We start from the raw sequence: 27,653 nt of genomic DNA on the forward strand, positions 1-27,653 counted from the left end.
TCACGTTTCGTTTTGTTGACTTGAATTGGGTTTGTTTTGCATTTGCTTATTCATTCACTCACTCATAAATCGTATCGATAACTTATCGATAACAACGATAGTCGTATTCTTCACCACTTTCACCAATGGGTTAACTTGGTCATTTTTGATTTAGTTGACTTTTATTAGATTTCTCTTGAATTTGCTTATACATTTATTCGAGACAAAAAAAATTGTTGTGCACAGGTGTGTGTATGTTTATGTGTATGTGTGTGTGTGGGTGTGGGTGTGTGGTGCATTGCGTGCTAAATTCGTTAAAGATTGTTTGATGCCCAATTTATGGCGCTGTCTCCGCTGTTGCTGCAGTTGCAGTGGTTGCTGCTGTTGCCTCTCGCTTCGAGATGTTGCTGCTGCTGCTGTTGCTATTATTGTTGTTGTTATTGATGTTGCTGCTGCTGCTGCTGTTGTTGTTGTTGTTGTTGTTGGTTGTTTCCAATTCATCGGCATGGCACAGCTTGCGATGCTTGTGCACAAAATAATAGCTAGGAAATTTGCTGCCACAAGTTTTGCATGGATAATACTGCACATTCATGTCCAGAGGTCGCACCTCCCTTCGCAGCAATGCGGCTGCCGTTAAAGTTGCCGTCTCGCTGCCCGTTGCTGCCGCTGCCGCTGCAACTGCTGCAGTTGCTGTTGTTGTGGTTGCTGCTGCTGCTGCTGTTGGTGTTGCTGCTGTTGTCAGCAACTGCAACTCGGCTGTGGCATTGTCGCGCAACACAGCAGCAGCCAAAGGTTGCGTCTCCGCCAGCTTCTTGTCCAGACTCAACGGATTGAGATGCCGCTTGGCGTGCTTCTGATAGCAATACTGCGATTTGAATGTGTGTTTGCAGTAAACGCACACAAAGAGTTCCGCTTGCGACTGCTTGCGTTGTGACGGTGCAGCAGCAGCAACTGTTGCTGGTGTTGCGGGTGCTGCAACTACAGTGGTTGCTGCTGCTGCTGCTGCTGCTGTTGCTGCATCGCCGCTGTTCTCGTTCTCCTCGAGTTGCTGCTGTCGCTGTTGGCTGCTGATGGCGCGAGCCATTTGCTGATGAAACGAATAGCTGACGCTTTGCTGCGTGCGTTGCAACTCCACGCAATTGTTGTTGCTGTTGCTGCTGCCGCCGCTGCTGCTGCTGTCTGGCTTGTGGCCGTAGGCAGTGTTTAGGATGCGACGAAAGCGTACGGGACCATCGCAGCTGGCCACATCGATAATGAATTTGGCTGCTGTTGCCGCTGGCGCAGCCGTCTCCAATTGCACCGCTGGCACCGGAGCTTTGGCTATTTGTAATCCGCTCGAGTTGCTGCCGCGTTTGCTGTGCGATTTGCGTGTACTGTTGTTGCTGTTGCTGCGACGCAGCTTGGCAGCAACTTTCACAGCTGTTGCCGCGATTGGCGCTGGCAACGTTGTTGACGGCTGCGGCGGCGGCGGCGTCGGAGTGCGACGCTTGGCATCGAGACGCTCGATGTTGAGACTGCTCGCAGCGCTGCTGCTGGCCAAGCTGCTCACCACGGACACATTGCAATCCTCGGTGTCCAGTTCGTTGTCCGTCGGCGTATTGCTGTCGATGAACACCTCGATGTCCTCCTCCTCGTCGTTGTTCTCCACAATGGACAACTCCGCTGTGGCGTCCACATAACCTATTGCTGGTGGTGCTGGTTGCGGTGGCGCCGGCGGTGCTGGCGGTGGAGGTGCTGGTAAAAAGCCGAAGTTTGGCAACGTCGCTTTGCTGGCAATGGGTCGTATGATTTTGGGCGCCGTCAACTGCGGCGGAGGAGGAGGAGGAGGATGCGACGCATTGCCGCTTAAATAGCCCTCGGTTTGCGAGCGCGCCAAATAGGAACTACGAGAGAGAGAGAGACAGAGAGAGTGGGAGTGGGTGAAGTTTGGCAGCAACGCTGTTAAGTTTACGCGTTGAGTGTTTACCGACAAATCTCCAAGGCGCGCGGCATGTGCAACACATGTGTGGCAAGCAGCACCGCAAATATGTTGTCCACATTCAAATCCAAATAGCCCGTGTACATGTAAGTTAGAAGCGGGGCAAATTGCTCGGCTGTCACATTGCCCAAATACAACAGCAATTCACCGCTCGCAGCAGCAGCAGCGCCAACAGTTGCTGCTGATGTCCCGGCAGCAGCCACTGCGGCTGCGGCTGCTGCTGCTGCTGCTTCATCCATGCGAATGGCGGAACGCAAGTAGCCGCTGTGCATGCCCAGGACCAAAGCGTGTGCCACAAAACGCACGCTGCTCGGCGCTGGACCCACTTCGAGTATCACATCTGGCGGCGTTGACATGACGCTGTTTGCCATGATGCCATTGCCAGTGCTCATCACAGCAGCAGCAGCGGCAGCACTCGATGTGGTTGCTGCTGCTGTCAGGCGATTGTTGCTGGCATTGCTATTGCTATTGCCGCTGCCACTTCCGCTGCTGCTGCCAGTTAACCAATTTGTAAACATTCAAAAAAAAATGTGCAAAAAAAAAATTGGAGCAACACAAAAGTAAACAACGCGTATTTTATTCGCTTTTTGTGTTGAGAATGAGAGAGAGAGAGAAACGCTGCGATCCCGTGCGTCACGTGTGTAACTCAAATTCGAACTGATGACCGCCTCGTGGCGCACGTCGCGTTTTATAGCCAACAGAGCTCAGACACAGACAGAAGCACACACACAGACACACACAGTTGGCAGTTAACAGTCAGCTGTGTGTGTCCTTCGGCTGCTGCCACAGTAAATGCTGCCGTTGCTCTGCCACTTTGCGCTTCGGCTCTTGTCGAGAGAAACGACTTCTCGACTGCTGCTGCTGCTGCTGCTGCTGCTTTTGGTTGCTGCTGCTGCCTTTGGTTGCTGCTGTTGTTACTGTTGCTCTGCGGCGACTGCGATTGCGACTGCTGTCAGCGCTGCGATTTGTTTGTTGTCGGTTGCTCTGTTTAATTGGTTTATTGTTAGCACTGCTAAAAAAAAAACGCAGCATTTTATTAATTGATTGAATACATTTTAATACATTAATATGGCAAATTTACTTATTTATTTATAAAGTTATGAAATAGATTCTATAAAAATTATTTATTGTTAAGTGAAGAACATATACCTTTACTGAAAATGAATAGAAATGAAGCAGCTAAAACAAATATTAATCCAATAGGAAATTCATACTTTGTTGCTTACTATGCTACATTATTCAGTTGTTTCGTTCCTTTTATTAGGTGAATAATTTTTGCAAACAAATAGTTCACTAAAATCGCTAATAAAACCCTAGATAAACCTAGATTGAACAGTATATAAAAGACAACTAAAATGTAAAAGAAATTTAGTGTTGCCTACTTTTTTGGGCCAATCTATAAAATTGTCTCATGTAAATTTGAAAAGTGTTGCCTACTTATATGATATCAAAAAACACTAAAACAATAGTTAGCCATTGATTACTTGATATATTCATTGATATACATTAAAAATATGAATTAGTTTCAAATTTCGAATTTCTTTAGATTAACTTTTTTGATTTGATAGTTGCAAAATAGTAACGCAAACAATTAATACCTTGTTATTGATTAACTTACATTCAAAATAGAAACTAATTTGAATTTACAACGCTTTGAATGAATGATAGCAGAATAGTATGGCACTTTTTTAAATACCATGCCATTGATTGATTCTTTAGTAGCTCCCTTTTTTGTATTACTCTTGTTTAGTTCTACAATCATCTATGGCTTAAATGATAGTTGCAAAATAGTATCGCACCTATTTAAAATGATAATGGAACAATCAAATACCTTGGCATTCATTGATTGATTGATAGACATTGACAATATAAATCAATTATTAGTAATTCAACTTTCTTTTTATCTTTGTAGTAGCAAAGTAGTATCGCACTCAGATCTTTTTGTTGGCTCAAATCTGCGAGACCGCGTGCTCGGCATTTGCTTTTGCTTTTGCTTTGAGTGTGTTGTACAACAACTTGCAACTTGCAATCGTTCTATGAGAAGTGGCCAAAAATCCGTTTGCCTTTTAGCTTTGCCTCAGTTCCTCTTCCCCCGCCAACCCTTCAACCCTTCGTGTCCAGCCCCTTCTCGACAACGTCTATGCTCAGAAAGCGGCGCCTCAATCGACTTAATTGATTTGTGGGCATAACCAACACATATTTGCATACGACTCTACACGTGGTGTAGAGAGAGAGGGATAGAGAGCTTGTGTGTGTGTTGATTTTCGTAGCTGTTACTTGTTCGCTTTATCTACCTACCTGTCTGTGTGTGTGTGTGTGTGAGTGTTTGGAGCTATTAGCTTACTATTTAAACTTGCTGTTGCCAAAAGCAAGAGTCTCTCGGCTGTTGTAGTAATAATATATCGCAAAGTTTTTAAAAAGAGATCACTCAACAATCAGGTAAATTATATATAAATTATAAGTCAGCTAATCAATCAGTCAATCGGTTGGTCAATCGAAAGTAATGTAAAGTGAAGAACTCGTTTAGTTATCTTCGTTATTTTCATAATATACATAGAATATTTAATAATCAATCCATATATCAGTCAATCAATCAATACTGTTCAATCATCAAATAGTAAATGAAAATGAGAGCCTATCAATCAGTCAATCAAAAGTGTAGAACTCGATATTTTCACAATATATATAGAAAGTACATGTTTTCAATCAATCAATCAATGCTAAAAAAAATCACTATTCTAGAATTTTTTCATAATACTTATAGAAAATATATGTTTCCAATCAATCAATCCATCAATGATATTCAATTACTATTCTTAATATTATGATATTCAATCAAAATATCTTCTAATCAATCAGTCAATCAAAGCCATGTAATTGTCAAATGGTTTGTTAGAGCACCCTTTAGTCGTATATCTTTGCACATTTACACCAATTTTTCCCAAGATTTCTATCGTCAGTTTCTTTCTTTCTTTTTTTTCTACCTCCCCTGTGACAATTTGTGTGTTTCAGTGTGTGTGTGTGTGTGAGGTCTATGTGTGTGGTTTGGTTTTATTTGTGTGGCATTTGGTATTTGGACATTTGGTTGGCTTTTAATTACCGCTATAGCTGATCGGTTTTATTTGTTGAATAGCTCTAGCTGTCCTGCCTCCTCTTTCGCTCTCTTTTTCTCTCTCTCTCCCTTCTTCGTTACTCCCTTTGGCTTTTATTTGCTGTGCGACAAAATTGTCAAAAAATGTTTGACTGCTCGATTTATTTGTGTGTGTGTGTGTGTGTGAGGAAGGCAAAAGATGCATTTTTACAGATATGGTCGGTCAATCGGTCAGTTTGCGCTCGTTTGTTTGCCTTTTATTGATAGGCTAATTTAATTAAGTTGTAGTTGCTGTTGGTATTGCAGTCGACTGTCCATTGCGATTAAACTTCAATCAAGCGTTAACAATTTTAATTAAATTATTTCGAAATGTAATTACAACTGTGTTCGTCATGCATAAATTGTGTAATTCATTTATTTAGCAATAACTCCCGCAATTATCCCCCTCACCCTCTCTCTCTCTCTCTGTGTCTCCCTTTCTCTTCCTTGGTTGTATCAACATTTTGAATAAATAATCACAACGTAGGCAAAAAAATGAATTTCATAAATTGGCAGTACACGAAACACAAAAAAAACAACATGAATCGGTGCAAACAAAAAGAAAAAAAGCGTAAAGCAAAATGGCAACAATTGACACACACACACACACACACATACACACATACTTATGCACATTGGCTGTCAGAATATGCATGGGGCTGTGTCATGTCATGTCCTGTTCTGTTGTCCTCTCGTCGTCAATCTGTCACATTTGTTAAATGCTGCATTAATCCCCAAGCGCGTGTGTGTGTGTGTGTGTGTGTGTGTGAGACTTCAACCCCCTTTTCAATGTATTCTCCTTCTCTCTATTTATGGCCATCAAATCGATTCGATGCACATGACAAATTATGTCTATCGATTTCTGTTGTTATCGAATTGTATGCGATATGTCACAAGTTGATCGATAGTACGAGCACTGATTTTATTTTCATATTCATTTTGTTATCGATTGTAATCAAACACAATTGAGCGTATATTTGCATATTCGCATTGTATGGCGGCGGTGAGCCCACTGTGCGACAGTGGGACGTAGTAACGTCAACAGGCATCAACTGCAATTCAATTCAATTAACGCGACGGTTAAAAGCTCTGCGCAATTAGCTTTACTCTCGTTATGCCAGTTGTAGCTGTCTCGTTCGCACATCGTCGCTCTCCATATTGTGCTGGCTGTCACTTGCTCTCGCTCTCTCACTCTCTTGCTTGCCTGTGCAGTGCGGGAGGAGGAACGGGGTGAACATTTTTGCTGATCTTTGCAGTAAGTTGGCAAATTGCCTGCCAGCAGCCAATCGAGCGACTGCAACACACACATGCACACACATAGAGTTGTCAACTGTTGGCTTTTGTCTTGCACACACACACACACAGCTGCTGAGTATTTTGGTCATGTTGACAAGCAGTCGCCTCCCCGTTCCCCTCCTCTCCCTGCTCTCGCATGTTCATCTCTCGCTCTCTTTGCTGCCCGAGTTTCACTCTTCGCTTTTTGCTGTGGCTTATCCCAGTTGGATTTTATTGTTTGCACACAGAGCGATGAGCGAGAGCAGTGCAGCAGATGAGTAGCGCACACGCACGCACACACACACACAGACGTGTTGTCCGTTTGGCATTTGCATGTGTTGCGCTCTCGCTCTCGCCCACTGGCTGTGTGTGTGTGTGTCCAAAGAGAAAACCTTTTATGACAATTAAAACATAATTGACGGTCAACATTAATAAACCAGGCAAAACAGGATTCATGAACTGCAGCTTCTCTGTCCTCTCTGTGTTACATTTGCTGACCATTCAGGTGTCCAGCCGAAGCTGTGACCTCCCTTCCGCCTACCTCCCTTTCCCTGCCCCTTGGCACATAACACAAATTGCGTTGCTAACAAGATTGCAATTGAACTTTCAGGCGGGGGAGGAGCAGCAAGTGAGGAGACAGCACTAATCCAGCTGCTCACCTCTCCTCCTTCCCCCTCGTTCCGTTACCGTTACCGTTATCTGGCAATCGCTTTACTCAAATCAACAACCATTTTGTGTTAGTTAAAAATTCTTTTTGTGCTCTGCACACACACACACACACATACAAGTGCATAACAATAACAAAAAAAATACTGGGCGGGTGTAAAAGCCAAAAAGAAAATAGAGTGAAAAATGCGCCAAAAACTAAATTTGAAAGCAGTTACACCCCCCTTCCCACCCTCCCTTCGCTTACCTCTAAAACCTTCCGCAACGCTAGCAAATTGCCAAATGAAAGCAGAGCAAGAGGGGGAGTGTGTGTGTGTGTGTGGGTGGGTGTGTGTGTGTGTGCAGCTGAGGTGACAATAAACTTGCTAATTGTTGACTTTGCTGTCAGGCCAGCAGCTGCTGTGCTTCCTCTTACGCTTTGCTATTATTAAAATGGCGTCCATTTGTATTTTAAGTTGATTGATGAGAATCCCTGACGCTAATCAGTTGAGCACGCCAAAAACAGCTGCCAAAAGCAACAACTGCAACTCACTCTCACAAGCGAGTGAATGACAGACATTTTTATACCCTGTTGTAGTGTTTTTCAATACTAAAAATCAGCTTTTGTTAGTGAAGCACAGTTAATGCCTCATATTAATGAATTTTGCTAATTTTATAAACTTGCAAGGGGTTTGTAAATACTTTTTCCTCTGAAAATAGCGTAATACGTGTCTGACATTAATTTGCTTTTGCTCTTCTTTACTTGAAACACGTTCACTTGCTAAATTTGCATTATTAAAAAAAAAATGTGATGTTTAATTATCATCAATTTCTTTTGCTTCTGCATAGTTGTTGTTGAGTGAAACGAATAGTAGAAGTATTGCAGAGTAGCTTTCGAGTCGATCAAGTGTGTGTTTACGTGTTTTGTGAATACGCTTTTTGCTGCAGCAGGTGACTGTCAAAAAGCGCGCACAAAAGTATGCAACGCGGCCGGCGGCTTAACTGTTGCCAAAACCAATAAAAGGCCGCTAAAGCGCGGAGGGTGTGAGTGTATGCATATGTGTGTGAATGTGTGTGTGTGTGTATGGGTGTCAGATACAGTTGAGTGTCTGACGGTGCGGCTGCTTATGAAATTTTGAACAAAATTGAAATTACGCTAATTGTTTGGGCTCGTGTCTCTGCACGCCAAAAATGAAACAACAACAAAATGACGATTGCGCGGCTCGCGCTTGTGTGTGTGTGTGTGTGTGTGTGTGTGAGAAGCAAGTGTTGGCTCCACACACACACACACACGCAGTGTAAAAGGCAAAAACAATTAGCGAATTTGATGCGCAAATCCACGTTGCAAATGCTGTGACGGCTGCCCAGCGGATGCTGGAGTGGAAAGGATGGGAAGGGGGTGGACTGGAAAGTGCTGTAAGAGGGTTAGCAATAGCATAAGTGTGTGTGCCAGTGTGTGTGTGTGTGTGTGGCAATGGCGCAGCTAATTAATAGACTTACATTCTAGTCGCGCTAGCACTATACTCCCCCCGCCACCCTCCGCCACATCGCTCACTTTGCACTGCTATGCTAATTGTATCCAAGTTGCCTGCCACGTTTTGTGTTGCCCCAAAGCCGCAATGCAGTTGCACCGTTACTTAGCAGAGAGCAGGAGCAGGAAAAGCGGGGAATGCAGAATTCGCGTATTGGTTTTCGCTGCCACTTTTGGGCTGCCTGCCAACAGCAGCTGGAAGTGGAGCCAAAGTGAGAGATGGAGGAAGAGACGACACACAGAGATCAGATAACAGAGAACAGAGAGTTTGTCAGCTTTGCGGCTCATTGTTGTATGCGTGTGCATGTGTGTGTGTCGTGTTTGCTAATTAGTAAATCATAATTACTCACTCACATTTGCTCATTTACCCCTCCGCTTCTCTCGGCTCCTCCGCTTCAACCATTTCCATAACCCACAGGCACACATATTGAACGCAGACAAACAATTCCCAGTGCATCCCACTGCCTTCCACCACCTGCCACCCGCCTCCCTGCGTCTCTTCTTTCATCACGTGGCTACGTGGAAGCTTTTAGTTCAATTTGATCGACAGTTGTGGATACCCAAAACATCTGCGCTGTCCACATAAACTCACACTCAGCTTTGAATTTATCCACTTGCGATTTTTTCTTTCAATTCAAAGATCTTTCTTACATTAAAATATACGTACACCTAAATTTATTATCATATATAGAACTTCTCAAAAATATATAGCATAGTTTTTTGGGTCTTTCTTTTATTGAATGAAGTTTAGTATTTGTCTACATTTCTTATATATAACACATTACTAGACTATTGTTCCTCACATTCATGAAGTATAAAATGTCTTGAAAATTTTGTTTGCTAAATATTAGTTAAACATATTTCAATTTTACGATTGTGTAATTGCTCAGTAATCTCTGCGCATACTTTCTTTTTATTTTTTTTTTTTTTTTGGTAGAGTATCACTTTTCTTTATTTGACTTTGTACTTGCTTTTGTTGTTGGTGGCGGCGGTTGGTTTGGACTTTATCCTCCTCTGGAAATAAAGTTGCCAATGTTTGGGAGTTGAAAACTGTTGCCTACTCACAGGCGCTGACAAACTAATTACAAACTTAAACCTAAATACCGAAAACGAAAGCTCGCAACACAAACACAGGCAGACTACCCCGCCACCCCCTCCCCCGCTCTCTACTGCACTCCTGCAGTGCATGCTAATTATATGAGAGATGGCGGCACAAGCTCTGCTCTGTGCCTCTGTAAGCCTCTGTGTGAGTGTGTGTTACTATCTCGCTCGCACTTGCTGCCATTTGGCTTTTGCTTACATATGTAATTAAATTGCTCAATTAAAATTGCACACCCTTTTGATTATCGCTGGCGCAGTTTTGACTCGCTCTCCACAGCAGCAGCAGAGTGCGCGGCAGCGGTCGCCGTAACTTTTATTAATCAGTGAAAATCGTTTACCAAAAACAACAACAACGAGAGCAGCAAGAAAGACAGCAAAATATATGGAATGATGCTCACTACGATGATGATAATGATGATGCTCATAATGATGATAATAATGTTGTCCACCCAACAATTGCCCAGCATTTTACAAGTTTCTTTTGTGCTGCTGTCCGCCTGCCGCCAGCCCACGACTGCGAATCGTGTCGTGTCGTTTCGTTTCGTGTCGTGTTCCCTCGCTTGCAGACGCCCACGACGACGACGACGACGACGACGACGTCGACTGACGTTGCCATTGCCGTTAAATCAACACCATTTCGTAAATTAAAAGTGCCAAACGAAGCGACTGCGACAGCGGGCAGCGACGCGACTTCATTCATATTAACTGTATTTACAATTATATGTGTATAATATGTATGTGTGTGTGTGTGTGTGTGTCCGACTTGCACTTGCGTTTGCATATGCCCGATCTCTGCTATGATGCGAACATGTGTTTTAAGAGACATGCATCGCATCTGTATCTGTGTGTGTGTGTGAGTGTCCTCAAAGTTGTTGCTGCTGTCGGCATTTATGCACATAATTCCTTTTGCGCTCCTCACTCTTTGATGTTTACACAAGTTGGTTGGCTGGCTGGCTCTGGTCTGCTTCTTCTTACTGCTGCTGACAGTCTTTCGCTTGCGCAAGTTATTTTCTTTTTCGTTTCCTTCGTGTCATTCCCCCTCCGCTTTCGCCTCTGCTCTGTCAACTCCATCTTTTGGCAGTGCAAATTCCCTATGGTGCTAATTAGCGGCCGTCACTGTTGACGTCCTCCTTTCCTTTCCTTTCCTTTCCCACTGCACACTTTTGTGCGCGCGTCGTATATTTTTTAATTGGCCTCCATTGTTGTTGTTGCAGCACTGGTTGCTTGTGGCGCTCGTTCTTGGTGCTGACTTGACGGTTCTTGTTATTGTTGTTGCTGTTGTTGTTGTTGGCGCACTCGTTACCTAAATGTTGTTACGAAAATTTGATTGAATTTGTTTTTCATTGTGGTCGCTTGCACACACGTGCTTCTTGTGGATTGCGGCATAGATGATGGCAAACCCTTCTGTCTCTCTGTGTGTGTGTGTGTGTGTGGAACTTGTTGATTAAATACAATTCAAATAATTGTTGATTTATTTGCACAAAAATATAATTAGATTGCCCTCGCCCTTCACAGATAGTAATCAATTAAACATTTCATTCAATAATTAAATACCTCGATTCAAATGAGTAGAACATGAATCGCTGAGCTTGAACCTGAACCCGTGAACTAGTTCACAAATAGTTCAGTTCAGTTCAGTGTCGCTTGCACTTCATAATAATCTTTGCGTAGTTGTGTTATTGCTTTGTTGTTTTCAATTGTCTAATTGAAAGTTAAACACATTTTTGGCAGTTTGTGCAGACATTTTATGCTGTTGTAGCATAGTTGGTGCTATCAATGTGTGTGGGTGTGTGCGTGTGTGTGTACGGTTAATTGGAGGGTGCCAACAGTTATTTGCATTTGCTCAAATTAAATTGCAAATAAATGAAGTAAAAGCTGCTCAATTTCTAAGAGTAGGTCAACGCATAGGCTCAGTCTTCATTTCTCTCACGCTGTCTCTTTCTCTCATTCGCCCACTCGATAACGTATCTGTTACTCACGCTCAACTCCCCCAGCTCAAACCACAGCAATATTTACTCTTTGTACTTGCAAAAGAAATTGTACTAATGGAATTATTTCATGTTCTCTTTTTTCCTTTTTATTTCAACTCGCGTCGCATTTCGTTTTGTTTTGTTTGTCGTTTTGATTTGCTTTCGTTTTTTTTTTTGCTTTGGACATTGTGCAAATAAAAGTCGAATATTGCTGCTGCTGCTTCTTCGTTTTCTTGCCGTTTCATCTTTCGCTGCTTCTTCCTTGCAGTGCTGACGTATTCCCGACGTTCCTGCCAAATCTGGCTTTTAGTTGATCGTTCAAAAAAAAATCGTTTCTCATTTTAAATATTCGACTTTTAATTTTTATCTCGTTTATCTATTGAGTGGATAAAAATCTACATAATGATACTTTCAATGCTGTTGAACATATTTTTTGTCTCTTCCCTCTCGTTTGCCGCTAAGAACAGCCTTTTATAGCCAAAAGGCTGACATCACTGCTGCGTTTCACTAGCCTGCTCTCTGTCTGTCTCTCTTTTTGGCTCGTTTCGTCAGGCACGCGTTCAATCTCACAGCAATGGCGAAGACGAAATCAAAGCAAAGAAAGGCTCGCGATGACGTCGCTGTCGGCACAGCAGCCGCTGCCGCTGCGCCATCGACGCCGCAAAACGAGCAAAACTTTTTTGTTTTCCTTTGGGGCGTTTCAAATAATTTTTGACTGATTGAATTATTAATAAAATTGATCGAAATGCAAAGAGAGGCGACGTCGCTGCTACTGCTGCTGCTAGCTGGTCAACAAAAATAATGTTGATTGAATTAAGTACTTTAAAGCTTATTGCAGCTAGGAAGAGAACGAAAAAGAGAGTGTGAGAGACAGTTATGAATAAGGAAGTTAATGTCCACTCTGTATTTTCTTATTGGATTTATGTGGCAAAAATGAGAGCACACAATCTCTCATCACACACAACGTATTGAGGCAACATTTAATTAACACAAATTTCCATTTATATGTATTAATTACGGTTGACTTAATTTTTGATAAACAACTACAATAAACATCGCTTGTTAATTGCATTATTACGTGCGTAAAATTGTCCCTGTGTGCGTATGTGTGTGTGTAAATGGAATGACATGAAACATCTGACAGGCGACAAAGACGTCAATATGTATTCTAATCGAATTATCGACTAATCGAATTTGATGCATTTAATCATGAAATTCGATTAGTTCAACTTGTTTTATATTAATTTTTTTTTTTACTTTTGTTGTCATATTAGGAGATCGAACACGTCATTTTTGTCGGCTCACAAAATACAGAAAATGCAAATTAAGCAAGAAAACAATTTCGCTGATTTTCCAGTCCATTTTATTTATATTTATTATGCATATATCATATGTATATATCTTGCACAATTTTTCGGGGTAACCCGAAATAAAAAACGCACCAGCAGCGAACCGTTGACCGCGTCGCTCTGTGAGTTGAGGCAAGAAGAGGAAGCGTTTTTTTTTTGGACGGGCGTGTGGCAAGGCTGCTGTTGTTGTTGTTGGTTCGGTTTGGGCTTCGCCGTGCTTCCCGTGCGTCGGCCATGCGCCACCAGAGAGAGTGCATTAAATATTTACATAAAATTTTTAAAATCAAAAATTAAATAATACAAAAAAGAAAGAAAAAAAAACGAATTCATCGAGTGAGTGTGGGTGGGAGGGGGAGGACGAGGAGGAGAAGAAGGACAAGGCAAGGCCTTCAGATTGACGCACATCGACCATTGGACATTGGCCACCGACTCTATCCACAAACAAGCCTCAATGCGAACCAAACGACCAATTGCCTTTTATTAATTAATTTATTTGAGTTGTTGTTGCTGTAGTTGCTGTTGTTGTTGTTGTTGGCTGCCCTGATACACTGACGTCCTGCAATTTCAATTGCATTTATTTCATTTCTTTTTTTCTTTTGTTTTTATTATTGCCAGCATTTATGATTTTTTTCGCATGTTGCTCATGCTGTTGCTATTATTAATATTAAATATTTATTCTGCAATTCTATTTAATTTGCATTTTATAATTGCATTTTGATTGAGCGCCTCGCGCCCATCAATTTAATTGGCCTTTTGCTGCATGTGCAGCGCAAAAAAAAAAAAAGTAGACAACTTTATTTTTCATTACACTTATTGCGATTTAATATTTGGCAAATTTTTGATGCCCTCGCATCGATATCATTTCTGGGATCAGCAAGGATAATGGCAACCGCAAAACTGTGGCAACTTTGTTCAGTGAAAACTAAACTATATCTACTATAATCTATGCAAGTGTTCTTTCAACATCGAAAAAACATGTGCTCTTAACTGTTTCATAATTGAGTCAATTCACTGCAAAGTGAATACACATTCATTTTGGCCACTTACAATGGACTATTTACTGACCCGGCTCATATGGTTGAGAGTTGAGAGTCAGACAATGGCTTATCCATGACAGCAGAGGACACACGACTGGACAGGACAGAATGCCAACTGTCGACCCGCTTAACCCACCCGCATCTCTCCCCCTCTCTCTCGCTCTCTCTTACTCTTACGCTGCCCACCCCTGCGCGACAATCAAAATTAAAATGAGTGGTTTATTAAAATTTAAACGCTTCACTTTGCGCGCGCAAAAAGCATTTCTCTCTCTCTGTTTTCTTTTTTTTTCGTTTTTTTTGTGTGTTGCCTTTTGCCTTTACAAATGTATATCTTGGGCCAAAATGAAAATTGAGGACAATGAAGGGGAATATGCACACAAGGACGAGATGCGAATGTGAATGTGAATGTAGATGTGGTCGAGGATGAGGATGAGCGCCAGAATCGAGAGTTGAGAATGAGAGGCCGTCGCTGTGTTGGCTTTGGCTACTTTGATGTATATTTTCATATTCCGCAGAGACGAGCCACGACGCACGGCGAAGCGGATGAAATGAAACGGGACGGAATGGGACGGGAAGGGACGCGACGGGACAGTGGTTACTTGCTTGGGTGCTGGTCTCAACTGCTATTTGGTCAGCGGAAGTAGCGCGGTTTGAGGCGCAGAACCTTGACGTTTGTCTCTGACATTTAAACGCTGATTGATTTTACTTGCCATCGTCATACACCGCAATCCACCCTGTCACCCTGTCACCCCCCCATCCTCCTCTCTCTCTCACTCGCTTTGACTGTTTTTCTTGGTAGCTCGTTTTTTAACATCGCTTTCCTGCAAAGCGCGCTGCTCATCATTGCCTTCATTAGCAAAGAATCAGAGTCGTTCTCGCTTTTATTTGCCTTTATTTTAATTACATTGATTTTGATTAAATGCGCCACATTGTTATCTCTTCCTCTCGCTCTCTCTTCCTTCTCGCTCGCTACTCTCTCTCTCTCTATTTGCACATCATTAAAATTGTAAAAATATTAAATGGCAAAACAAAAAACTAAGACAAACAAAAATGCAGCGCGCACATTTCCAGTGTATTTTTAAGGGATATTTGAATGCCGCGCTGAGTTTGTGTTCCCTTTGTGGATTTTCGGGGGTAGTGGAGTCGGTCGGCAGGAAGTAAATAAATACTGAATCAAAGCTTAAACTGGTTTATCGAAAGGGGGACAGAAACGTTGCTCAGAAACTCTTTATGTCTAGTAAATTTATTATTATGAACAGTATTCAGTATTCCTCAAATATAGGATAACCTGAACTATTTAGAGGAAGTATTACTTGTCACTCTTCTTCTTCTCTCTTTCCATTCATCTTTTCTGCTCTTCCCACTCTTCTTTCATTTTCTTCCAATTCTTCTTCCACTCTCTTCCCACTTCTCTACCACTTTCTTCCCATTCTTCTTCTACTCTGTTCCTATATTTCTTCCATTCTTCTCACATTTCTTCCTCACTTTTCCACCGCTTCTTCCACTCCTTCCATTCTCTTCCCATTCTTCATCCCACTATTCTTGCCACCCTTCTTCCACTCTCTTCCTCCCACTATTCTTCCACTTTTTCCCCATTTTACTCTGCTCTCCCCTTACTCCCTCTTCGTGTTCGCCTTGTTCGGGGCAATCAAAGTGAACGTTTTAAAATATTCAGTCGACTCGTTGTCGCTGTTGCTGCTCATTATTTGTTAAGTGGCTTAATGAAAGCGGCCTTCAGCTAGAGCTACAGTTATCACTGTGCAGTTACCTTTACTGTTAGCTCTGTCGTTACACTCAAACCTCGTGTCTCATGTGCCTCTGTTAAGAAGGTATCAACGACTAGTGCCTCTGAGTCTCTAAATGAAATGCACTCCACTTTAGCATATATATATGTATGGTATGTGCTGGATGTGGAGTATCCTGAAGTCGAGCAAACTTGTGACTCTGACGTACATCCGGTTTTTTTCTTCTCCTGTTCGTGCTCTCCCCATTTGCAGTTGGCTTTTAATTAAATCGCCTATCTTTTTAAATGTATTTACTTAAGCATTTCGAGTCCCAGTCTCTCACCCCCTATTTTGCGTTTTTCCTTTCTCCATTCCAGACAAACTGGCCAGCTGCTTTGTGTGCAAAGCGGAGGCGTGTCCGCGAACCCGCCCACTGAAAAAGGGACGTGGCCAACAGTATGCGATACCGGATGAAACGATACCGGCGGGAGCGCGCGTCTGCAACAGCTGTCAATGCAAATCGGTGCGGAATCGTTATCCCAACTGCCCGCTGCCGACGTGCCCAAATCCGAAGGATCGGGCGCAGCGATTGCGCAACATTCCGACCAGACTGTTCGAACTGTCGCCGGATGTGCGCGATCCATTGATGGCCGAGTTCCAGATACCCCCACATGCGACACGCTGCTGTTCCGCCTGCCTGATGCGCATACGCCGCAAGCTCGATCCGCAGCTGAATCTCACGGATGATGAGCGACGACGTGCGGTTGGCGGTGGCGCCGCCGGCGATGGCAGCGGTGGCGATGAGACCGATGTGAGCACCTCCTCCTGCGATGAGCGTGAACCCGGTGGCTCGGATACCGCTTCCGTCGACAGTCCCGAGAATCTGCAGCGTCACAAGTCGCAGCTAACCAAGCAGCAGCAGCAGCAAGTGCAGCAACAGCAGCAGCAGCAACAACAGCAACAACAACAGCAGCAACAACAACAGCAACAGCAGCAGCAACAAATGTCACAGCAACAGTTGCCACAACCGCCGCCAGCACCGCAAAAGCCCCAACCGATGGTCCGCAGTGTGGCCGATGCTTCGGGTGCCGCATTGACTATAACGCCAACGCGGATGAGCGCCAAGGCGGCGGCCAACGACAACGAGCGTCTGATGCCGCCAGCGTGCCAGGCGCCCAAGAAGCAAAAGACGAGCGAGGAATACGATTCGTCGGCCACGGAGACGGCGGACGAGGAGAACGAGAACTCGCCGGCGAATCGGCAAAGTCCCAAGGTGATCTTCAATGCGGTTTCGCATGCGCATCCACACGCTGGTGTCCATGGACACGGACATGGTCATGCACATGGCAACAATGTGGCCGGTCTGCAGCCACCGAATGCGGCAGCAGCAGCACAAGCTGTTGCACTAACCGGACAACAGCAACAGCAGCAACCGAACGGACCGTCGAGCATGCGACGGGAGGCGGTGAACAATGTGCAGGATTGTGTCTACTCGGTGATCGAGCGACAGTTGAAGCAACAGCAGAAGGGTCCCCAGCTGCCTGGTAACAATCAGCAACAAGGTGGCAAGCAGCAGCAGCAGCAACAGCAGCAGCAACAGCAACAACCACAGCAGCAGCAGCAGCAACACAACAATATGGAACGCAAGGAACTGACAATTGTGCGTGAGTATCGCCAGGATGGCAACGCTTTGATCAAGCAGCAACAGCAGCAGCAACAGCAACAACCTCCGCCTGGACTGCCGCATGGCACCTCAGTGCAGAAGCTCAGCTCACGCGCTGTGGTACCGCAGCAACAGATGCCGCCGACGTCGCTGAACAGCAGCAGCAGCAGCCACAGTCACACACATGCGCACAGTCACGCGCACGGCGGTCACAGCAACAGCAACAGCAGCAATGCGAGCAGCAGCAGCGGCGGCAACAACAACAACAGCGCCAGCAACAACAATGGCGACAATTTGGCCACGCTAATTCCAACTGTGGTCAACTCACACTTGGCCATTGCTGCCGCACATCATGTGCACATGTCGCACCCGGCATTGTTGCAGCAGCAACAGCAGCAGCAACAACAACAGCAGCAGCAGCAACAACAGTCGAGCGGCGGAGTGGATAAGGCAACCATAACGCCAGTGCTGAAGAAGAGCTCCGTGACGCCGACGCCACCCGAAACAATCATCTACAATGTGTCCGGCAGTCATGTGACACCACAACAGCAGCAGCAGCAACAACAGCAGCAACAGTCGGCGCCACCGGCAACACACGCGGTGCACGGTCCGCCGCCATCGCAACGTTTGCCGCCCGCTCCCGAAGAGCCGCAGACCCTTGATCTGAGCATCAAGAAGCCGCCACGTGACGGACATTCGCCCCATACCGGACCAGCGGCTGCAGCTGCAGCGGCAGCCGAACGTCATCACGGTCCGCCAGCATCGATGGGCGGTGCCATCAAGCATATTCCACGCTCAGCACCCATGTATCGCGGTGATGCGGTGCAAACGTTGTCCGTGTCGGGACCACCGCCCGCGTCCACGTATCTCTCGTATCCGCAGATGCATGGCGTCGGTGTTGGCGTCGTGAAGCCATCGCCAGTGGGCGCTGGCGGTGGTGTGCCGCCTCCTGGCTCATTGTATGTCCAACCCGTACCTGTACCCCTTGGCCAGGGTCAATTGACGCGACCCGCGCAACCGCCGCCGGCTCTACCGCAACCGCCAGCGACACGCGTCTCTAAGTTGCCGCCCAAACTCAGTCCACAGCAACAGCAGCAGCAGCAGCAACAACAGCATCTGCCATCGCCACAGCAGCAGCAGCAACAACAGCAGCAGCAATCGCCGGCATCGGCATCGCAGCATCAGCAGCTGCAGGTGGTCAAGGTAGGTTCGATAACGCACGGAACGCCCGCGAACAGCGGACAACAGCAGATCATTGTGCATGCGGCGCCCTCGTCGCTGCTCAGTCCCAAATACGAGAGCATGGTGCGTCAGACGCCGCCGGGCAGTTGTCCGGATACGGGCAAACACGGCTCGATCACGCAGGGCACACCGCTGCACCTGCCGCCGCATCATCTGGAGAGCAAACGTCCCTACGATTTCTACAAGAGCTCACAGCGCCTCAGTCCCGCACAGGCGCCGCCACCGCAGCAATCATCGCCACAGGCTCAACCTCCCCAAGGTTATGGCGTTGCCGTTGGCTCGCCCTATTCCCGTTCGCCCTATGGCGGTGTTGTCGAGCAGCCATTGGTGTTGAGTTCACGTCAGATTGTCATCAACGATTTCATGACCTCGCAACAGATGCAGGGCCAGCAGCAACGCAATGTCTCGCGCGGCAGCAGCAGCGCTGGCGGCGGCGCTGGCTCCGGTTCCGACAAGGAGTCTCCATCGCCCAGGAACAGTGTTAGCGGCAGTTCGGCCGTTTATGCCGGCTATGAGAAGGAGCCACAGCCACGCGGACGTGCCGAGTACTCCAGTCGTGCCTCGCCAGCCGATCATTCCAACAGGTAATTATCATGGATTACATTTGAATGAATTGCAACACTCACAAAATAACACTCTCTCTATGTCGCCTTTCTTTGTAGCACACCGAGTCCACATCGCACGCCTCCACCGCAGCGTCAGGGCGTCATTCAGCGGCACAATACCGGCTCGAAGCCGCCGTCACCTGCAGCACCGCCACCACCTCGCATGTGTCTGGTCACGCCCTACAACTACTCACCAGGTAAGCGATTCGATTATGTGTCTGGAGGGGGGAATAGATCGACTGTGTTTCTTAGAGACTTGCCTTCAAGTAATCCAAAGTTTAGAACTAATGGGTTCAGGATAAGTTAGTTTCTTTCCATCGGGTTGCTTAGGGTTTCTTCCACAGTTACTTACAGGTAAGCGACTCGATTATGTCTGCGGGGGGGAATAGATCGACTGTGTTTCTTAGAGACTTGCCTTCAAGTAAACCAAAGTTTAGAACTAATGGGTTCAGGATAAGTTAGTTTCTTTCTTTCGGGTTGCTTAGGGTTCCTTCCACAGTTACTTCCGAGACGGTTCAGATAAGTTCATACCCATCAAATGGGTTCAGGAAAGGTTAATTTTGTTTCTTGGGAAAGGAAGGAATGCAAATTTTCTTTAGGTAATATACGGTACATTCCACATTTTCTTTCGAGACTTTTATGATAACCAAATAAATAAGTTGAATTTAGTTCTTATCGATTAAATAGTGTTAGGGAAGGTTAGTTTTGTTCATTGGGGTTTTTATTCCCTCACCTTTTTTTAGCGTATATCCCTCAGTTATTTCCGAGACTGTTCAGATAAGCAAATACATAAATTAAGTTTAATTCTTATTAAGTAAATGAGTTCAGAGAAGGAAAGTTCGGTTCCTTGGGGTTGTTGTAGGTTAGCTGGTTTAGGACATCTTCCAGAGTTACTTCTTAAGACTGCTTACGAGACCATTTTGAAATCTATGCAATGGCATGAAGCATTTGCTTGATGTGTTTTATTCTTACCGATTAAGTGGGTTCAAGGGCTGTTAGTTTGGCTTCTTAGGGTATCCATTCCATCAGATTGTTTAGGTACTTCTCGGAATTTGTTTTAATTCGAATACTTTACTACTCTTCCACCTCTGAATAGCTGGTCACGATGCGTTGGCCTCGTTTGTGGACGTGGCTGTGCAGCAACCGCAGCTGCCGGTGCCATCGCAGAAGGATGAGAAATCGGCAGCGTCGCAGTCGACGCCACAACCGCAACCGCCGCCGCCAACACATGTGCAGGTGTCACAGGCACCGCCGCCACCGGCAGCACATCATGATTTGCGCTATCGCGATCCCATTGCGGCCATACACCATCAGCAGATGGCGGCCGCGGTGCATCAACAGTATGGGGCGCAATACTATCGCCTGAATGCGCTGCATCAAATCGAGCAGGCGAAACGCGATCAGCGACAGCAGCAGCAGAATCTGGAACGTGATCGGGAGCTAATACAGAATCAGGAGCGCATGCAGCATCGCATCGAACGGCAGCGCGAACAGGAGCGACAGCGACGCGATCAAGAGAGACGGGAACAGGAGCGTGCCGCCGATGACAGTCGACGCATGGATCGCGATCGCATGGATCGCATCATTGCGAACGCTGTGCCGCCTCCAGGGCATGCACATGCCTTGGCCCACGGTCATGGGCACTACATGCGTGGCCCAGTGCCAGAGACTTTGCCACCACGCACCATTCCCGATCGGGAGCGTGACGCGTAAGTAGCAAACAAAAAAACACCATTAACAAAGCCAACATTTAATCTCCCTCTCTCGCTGTCTCTCGTAGTTACTATCGTCAGGCACATGCGCCAAAGCCATCGGAGGATGGACAACTGAGCGCACAGAGTCTCATTGATGCGATCATCAAGCACGAGATAAGACGCACCGGTGAAATAGGCAGTCTGCCCCGTGAGATAACACGTCCCCCCTACGTAAGTATATCGAAAGCCAACTGAAAGTTGCACCGCCCACCGCCCACAAAACTGACCATCATCATAAACTTTGCTTGCAGTATCAACGCGATATGCGACCATCGCTGGAGGGCGGCGTCTCGCTGCTGACCGCCGAGAACAATGGCAAACCGAACTCCAGTTCGCCCAATGTAATTAACATTGATCTCGATCAGGAGCAGCGCATCTCATCGAATCCACAGCAGCAACAAGCACAGTCAGGCGGTGCTCCGCCAGCGGGATCAAGTCGCTCCGTGCACGGTTCGTTGCGTGGCCAAAGCACGCCCACATCGCAGGCAAGCGGCGGCGGCGGTCCATCGCCATCGCAGCAGCCACCGCAACAGCAGCAGCAACCACAACAGCAGCAGCAGCAGCAACAGCAGCAACAGATCCACACGAAGAGCATCACATTGCGTGAGGTGACCGACTCGATAATCACCAACAATTATGGGCCAAATCCGCATATACGTCCCGCCTTTATACCCTATCTGCCGGATGCCCAGGCGATCATAACGCCCGATCGCTGGAAGCAGAATCGCCGACAGCAGCAGAAGGCCGAGGAGGCAGCAGCAGCTGCCGCGGCAGCCGAGCGGGCCAAGCAATCGCCCATCCAGGTCTCGGACAGCGGACGTGGAGGCGGCAGCAGCGGCAGCGGAGGCGGTGGCGGCGGCGCCAGCAGCAGCGGCAACAATGTCGGACCGCCGAGTGTGGGACGTGCGAACACGCCTGGCGAGGATGCACGCAACATCCGCATGCCACAGGCGGTGAGTCCCCGCAAATACGAGATGATCATGCAACAGGCGGCAGCTGCCGTTGGCGTCGGCGTTGATCCCGGCCACTATTTTCTGCCTGCCCCTGGCACTGTTGTCGGTCGCAGTCCGGCACCGGTGGGCGTTGGTCCGCCACCGCCCAGCTCGAGTGAACAACGTGGCGGCGGCAGCGGCGGCTCGGCTGCTAGCAGCGCTGGCAGTGCTGGTGGCGGCGGCAGCGGTGGCTCGAGTGGAGGCGGAGGCGCAGGCGGTGGCGGCGGCGGCGGTTCGGGATCCAATTTCGATATCTATGTGAAGAATCGCATTGCGGAGGTGATGCGCGATGACTATGGCAAGAATCGCATTGTGGACGCCTCAATGCGTCCCGAGTTCGAGGAGCATATGCATGCCCAGGCGGCGCATGCTGCGCACGTTCATGCCGCCGCCGTTGCCGCCGAGCAGCACAGCGAGCAGCAGCAGCAGCAGCAGCTGCGTGCCAAGGAACAAGCGGGTCCACCGCCCACCCATGAGATTAGCGTGTCCCGCAAGACGCCCAATCAATACGAGGTTGTCGACAGCGGTCGACGCTCCGCTAGCAGCAGCAGCGGTGGTGGCGGCGGTGGCGGTGGCGTCGGCGTTGGCAGCTCGAACAGCCATCATGCCTCCGCGTATCATGCAGCGCCGCCGCCATCGGCGGTGAATGCGTTTGCGGCCAGCACCTATGCGTATCCCTACAGCGCCCTGACGGTGCCAAGTGCCGCCGGCGGTTTGCCGCCGCCGCCAACCATGCCGATGTCCCTGCAATCGGGTCCCTCGAGCCATCTGAGCGCCAAGGCGGCCCATGTGCTCAGCAAGGTGAATGCGGCCGCTGCGGCTGCAGCTGGTCTCGTTGTTGGCGCTGCGCCTGGCGTTGGCGGCGGCGTTGGCGTCGGCGTCGGCGGTGTCGGCGGCGGACTTGGCGCCTCGGTCGTAGGCGGCTGTGGTGGACAGCACAATGCCAGCCTCTCGGCTGCGGCGGCGGCTGTGGCGGCAGCAGCAGCGGCGGCCAGTGAGCCGAAGCCACTGCTGTCATCGAAGTATGATGCGCTTAGCGACGAGGATTAGTTGTGACTGCAGGCGTCGTCGTCCGGCATGCGCAGTCTGACGGCAGCAAGGACGGCGCCTCCAGCAGCAAATCCTCACAGCGCAGCCAATGTCTATCAACAACAACAACAACAACAGCAACAGCCGTCGTCGTCACAGCAGCAGCAGCAGCAACAGATTAGCTGGAGCACAAGTGCTACTGCCTATCGGCGTCATCATCAGTCGCAAACACAACCACAGCAGCAGCCACAGCAACAGCAACAGCAACAGCAATCATCACAGCAACAGCAACAACAACAACAACAACAGCAGCAGCCGCCATCGCCACGTGGACATCATCAGGCGCATTACCAGCCAACAGCTCTGCTGCCGCCGCCGCCGCTGCAGTCGGCAGCACAACAACAGCAACAACAACAGCAGCGATCACTTTATACACCGGGACAACATTACACAGATCCAGCAGCAGCAGCAGCAGCGGCAGCCGCAGCAGCGCATCATTATGCAAGCAGCGCGGGCAGCGGACCAGCTGCAGGTCATGGCTACTATTAGAAAGAGACGATCAACCACAAGAAACACCAACCACAACAACAGCAACAACAACAACGATAAGAACAACAACTGTATGTAGTACACGTAATTAGCAGCAAACTTCTATATGTATATGTATGTGTTGATGTGTATGTGTATGTAATAAGCGAACAACAACAAGAGACAACATAAACGCACAAGCACACACACACACACACACACTGACTAGTATTTGTGCAAATTGTATAAAACCAACATACATATAAGCGAAAACAAAACAAAAGCAAAACAAAACAATGTTTACAGCTGGCTTAAAAAGAGAAAAAGAGACAGAGAGAGAGAGAACGTGATCGATTCAGCAAGATAGCGACAAACCAAGCAAGAGTGAGAGAGAGAGAGAGAAAGTAACACACACACCGTGTCAAATGAAATTGTAGTTGGGCAAAAAGCACAAACACAAAAATTCATATGTGCAAATATACATACATGCAAACATACATAAGTATGTCAGCTCATGTCAGAATACGTTTACCAACACTATTGCACACACACATCATTGAAGCGACTCTAAAACTATGATTCTTCTATACACTTTTTTGTTTTCAACAGTGTCTCTCTTCTTCACTATATACAGTTATAATTTGTGTTCCTCTCTCTCTCTCTCTTACGTTGTCATTGTTCTGTATATTTATTAGTTTTTAATTGCGTGCATTTGTTGTACTTTGTATCCCAAACGTATAAAGCTAACCTCAAACAATTTGAGTCGAAAAACATAAGGAAATAAATTGTAGTGACAAAATAATGATGAAAACTATTATATAATGCATCTATACATACAAACAAAAACAAAAATTAAATTTAAATTTAAAACACTGTTGGGCTGTTCTTAGAAAAGAGAAAAAATCTACAAAAAAAAAAACAACTAAAAACAAAAACAAAACAATGCATAAAAAATCAAGATTAAATGAAACAAAAACGAAAAAAAAATCAAGTAAATATATATTATGATAGTACACTGCAAAACATTTATTTAAACAATATTATGTAAATTTCATAAAACAGAAGTAATTTAAAAAAAAGAAGCAACAACAAAATATACTATACATTTTTGTACTAAGCATACTTATAATCATATATTTTTTTTTGCTACTTTCTATGTGTAAGTTTTAATTTATAATCCAATATTGTTTTTTTTTTTATATGAATGCTATAATATGCTCTATGCTATTGAATTATTGTACGTTTAAATATTCTAATGATTGTGTAATTAATATTAAGCGCAAAAATCAATATATGTACATGCATATATATATGTATATAATATGTATATGTACACAAATACAGACAATTATATATATATATAATATGTATACATATATATATATATATATATATAGATATATATTATTATGATTACATACATCATATTTTTTATAAACATAATTATGACTTACAAAAACCAACAGTTTTAGTGTTTAGCTAATTTACTGTTTGTGTTTTTTTTTTAACTTATTTTTTACGTGCAAAATGCAGCAAGGCAAAAACAAACATTATGGAAAAAAACAATTTACAACAAATTCAATATTTTTAATACACAATTGTAACTAAAAAGTAAAACAAACAAACGCTAAGACTTATTCAACAACAACAACAACAAGAAAAATTGTAAAATATTAACAGAAATTATATATATATATATACATACATACATACATACATATTTGTATATTTAAATATAAACGCAAAAATCATTGAATCAAGGCGGAAAAACGGATATATTGAGAAACACACACACACACATCCACACGCAAATATAGGAAATCAGTCACTGAATTTTATTTGTACAGTGATTTTACATTTTGAATTTTCCCTCTTTTTTTTTTTGTTTTTTTACTTTTTCATTATCATCCCTGAAGGATTCGAGTCGAATATCATTTAATAGTCGAACATTGCAATAATAAATATTCTGTTATTTTTATTGAACATCTTTTGGATTGATGCATACAATAAAAACATAACTATCATTATCTAAACACAACAGTGAACCACGACCCTGAGCCACATTTGTTGTATTATTTATTATTTATGTATGTAGAGAGAGAGAGAGAGAAAGAGTTTTAAAAGATGTTCGGAGCAATGAGAATAATTTGGCGTGATTCGTTCAGATTTCGATCATCATTGAGATATTGATGATTGTGTGTCAAATTAATGTCATTCCAAACGTGTTTTCTTTTTTTTAATTCAAACTTTTAATGAAACTTTGTATATAAATAACAAATAATATTGCAATTCTATACATGTATAGATAAATATATATATATATAGAAAGTGAAAGAGTGAAACTATGGGATTCAAGTGTATATACTACATACATATACATATATATACATACGTATAGAGTTATATATGTGGCTGGGGGTGTTGGTCGAAGACGTGACGGGAGGCGAACTCATTGACCCATTTGGAACTTATAGACACAACGAAGCTGTCAATGCCAAGGCCAATATTTCTATATATACATATATATCTGTGCAAATATATGCATATATATCTATACATTTCAATGTGTAATATATGTGTATATATATCAAATTTTATGTAAATGGCAAACCCCGACAACACAAGCATAACATAAATAACCGAATTTTAAAGCCTGCGTATATTATGAAAAAAGAACACAGCAGATGATCACGGAAATTACGATAGTAATGATCGATGAGGCGATGAGCGATGATTATGAGTATGAAAATTATGATAATTGTATGTATAACAAACTTAAATATGCAAATAATATTAACAACAACAACAACAATAACAAAACATAAGCAACACACACACACACACAAGAATCGATAGATTGAATAGAACACATTTCTACTACTTTTGATTTTCCAATATTTTCCAGTTTTCTGTTTGGCAATAATAATAATGACCTTTACGAATGCATAATTGATAAACAATTCAAATAAATATTATTATGAAAATAAAACAAAAAACAGAATACAAACAATTTAAAAAAAAACGAAAAATGAAAAAAACAAAACATATATAAATATAAATATATGTATTAATATAAGCGCTGAGTCGCGTGGCTAGAGCTGATTATGATTGATAAACAAAAATTCAAAAATGATGTGTAGCTCTTAAGTTTTAGTTTGTAACTTTATGCCTTAAGTTGTAAGCTTACAAATAATAATATAAAATAAAAATTAAATACAACATATTAAAAAGCAAACAAAACAAAAATAAAAACAAATACAAACAAACAAAATAAAAAGAAAAACAAAACAAATGTATAACAAAACGTGACTTTTTGTTTCTTTTCATAGGCATATCCTTGAGTCCTTGAGCGCTAGTCTATACTTCCAGTTATTCTGGTTAAAAAAAATGTATCCTATATTTATGACCGAACAAAAGAATGTCCTTTATCGAAAACAAGCTACATATATATCGGTCATATCCTTGTTAGGATCGCAAGGACCAACTCTATCGTTTGGCATCATAAAAATATGAGATTATCTAGAAATTCAATACTTGAAATTTTTCGGTCCGCGACTCATGAGAAAAAGGTAAAACTTGATGATTTAAGGATAACTCGAGAACTCAATGGACGATTTGAATGTCCTTTGGCAGGATGATAGGCCTCACTAATATCTCTAGTTTGACACAGGACTCGCAAGGATTAGACAGGATATGACTGAGATATAAGCTATTTTACGAATTCAAAAAAGTCCTTGTAACTTAGCTGTTTGCAGGACATTCGTCCTTTTTGGTATGCCAAGCACTTTGTATTGATTAGAGCTGATCTTTTGCTGAAGGACATTTCGAAAGTCCTTCAAATAACCGAGATACGGCGCATTTTCCGAGTTTTTGACAAATTTTTTAAGCCTACCCCTTGAAAAAATTTGAGATCTTTTTTCTTAAGTGATCCTTAAAATCCTTGAATGCCAATCGATAGTCCTGGTTACTAAGATTACAAAAAGGTATGTCCTTGCCATATCCTTACGGATTTGGCCGAGTTATGGCTAAAAAACCAAAATTGTATGCGCATTTTTCGTTTGCATTGCATACTTTTAGGGGCATCCATACAAACTATTTGAACTTTGAATCAGTTATAATTT

At 44.5% G+C, this 27,653-nt stretch overlaps 3 protein-coding genes across 8 annotated transcripts in view; 2 read left to right on the top strand and 1 right to left on the bottom strand.

The window, feature by feature from the left end:
• Positions 1–9,340, bottom strand: part of LOC133847030 (homeobox protein prospero) — a 49,042-nt gene extending 39,702 nt beyond the window's left edge. The window contains exons 1-4 of one of the 4 annotated variants that reach the window (XM_062281773.1): positions 9,190–9,318; positions 8,893–9,125; positions 1,946–2,966; positions 133–1,862 (exon numbers count right to left, since the gene is read on the bottom strand). In XM_062281773.1, coding sequence (XP_062137757.1) covers positions 317–1,862; positions 1,946–2,475 — 2,076 coding nt within the window. In that variant the 5' untranslated portion in view covers positions 2,476–2,966; positions 8,893–9,125; positions 9,190–9,318 and the 3' untranslated portion in view covers positions 133–316. Of the gene's footprint in view, positions 1–132; positions 1,863–1,945; positions 2,967–8,892 lie in introns of those variants that run through there. The other 3 variants (XM_062281774.1, XR_009895115.1, XR_009895116.1) reach the window with 3 other exon arrangements.
• Positions 1–23,025, top strand: part of LOC133847025 (uncharacterized) — a 69,248-nt gene extending 46,223 nt beyond the window's left edge. For all 3 annotated transcript variants that reach the window (XM_062281764.1, XM_062281763.1, XM_062281765.1), the window contains exons 7-11: positions 16,097–19,208; positions 19,287–19,426; positions 20,326–20,938; positions 21,010–21,154; positions 21,235–23,025. In XM_062281764.1, coding sequence (XP_062137748.1) covers positions 16,097–19,208; positions 19,287–19,426; positions 20,326–20,938; positions 21,010–21,154; positions 21,235–23,025 — 5,801 coding nt within the window. The remainder of the gene's footprint in view (positions 1–16,096; positions 19,209–19,286; positions 19,427–20,325; positions 20,939–21,009; positions 21,155–21,234) is intronic.
• Positions 23,026–23,052: 27 nt separating this feature from the next.
• On the top strand, positions 23,053–26,208 carry LOC133847034 (nuclear transcription factor Y subunit beta-like). The gene is made up of 2 exons (XM_062281780.1): positions 23,053–23,936; positions 23,970–26,208. The coding sequence occupies exon 1, from the start codon at positions 23,053–23,055 to the stop codon at positions 23,551–23,553; it is 501 nt and encodes a 166-aa protein (XP_062137764.1). The 3' UTR covers positions 23,554–23,936; positions 23,970–26,208.
• The last annotated feature ends 1,445 nt before the right edge of the window (positions 26,209–27,653 follow it).

The sequence above is a fragment of the Drosophila sulfurigaster genome, chromosome X, assembly GCF_023558435.1.
Source record: "Drosophila sulfurigaster albostrigata strain 15112-1811.04 chromosome X, ASM2355843v2, whole genome shotgun sequence".
Classification (NCBI taxonomy): domain Eukaryota; kingdom Metazoa; phylum Arthropoda; class Insecta; order Diptera; family Drosophilidae; genus Drosophila; species Drosophila sulfurigaster.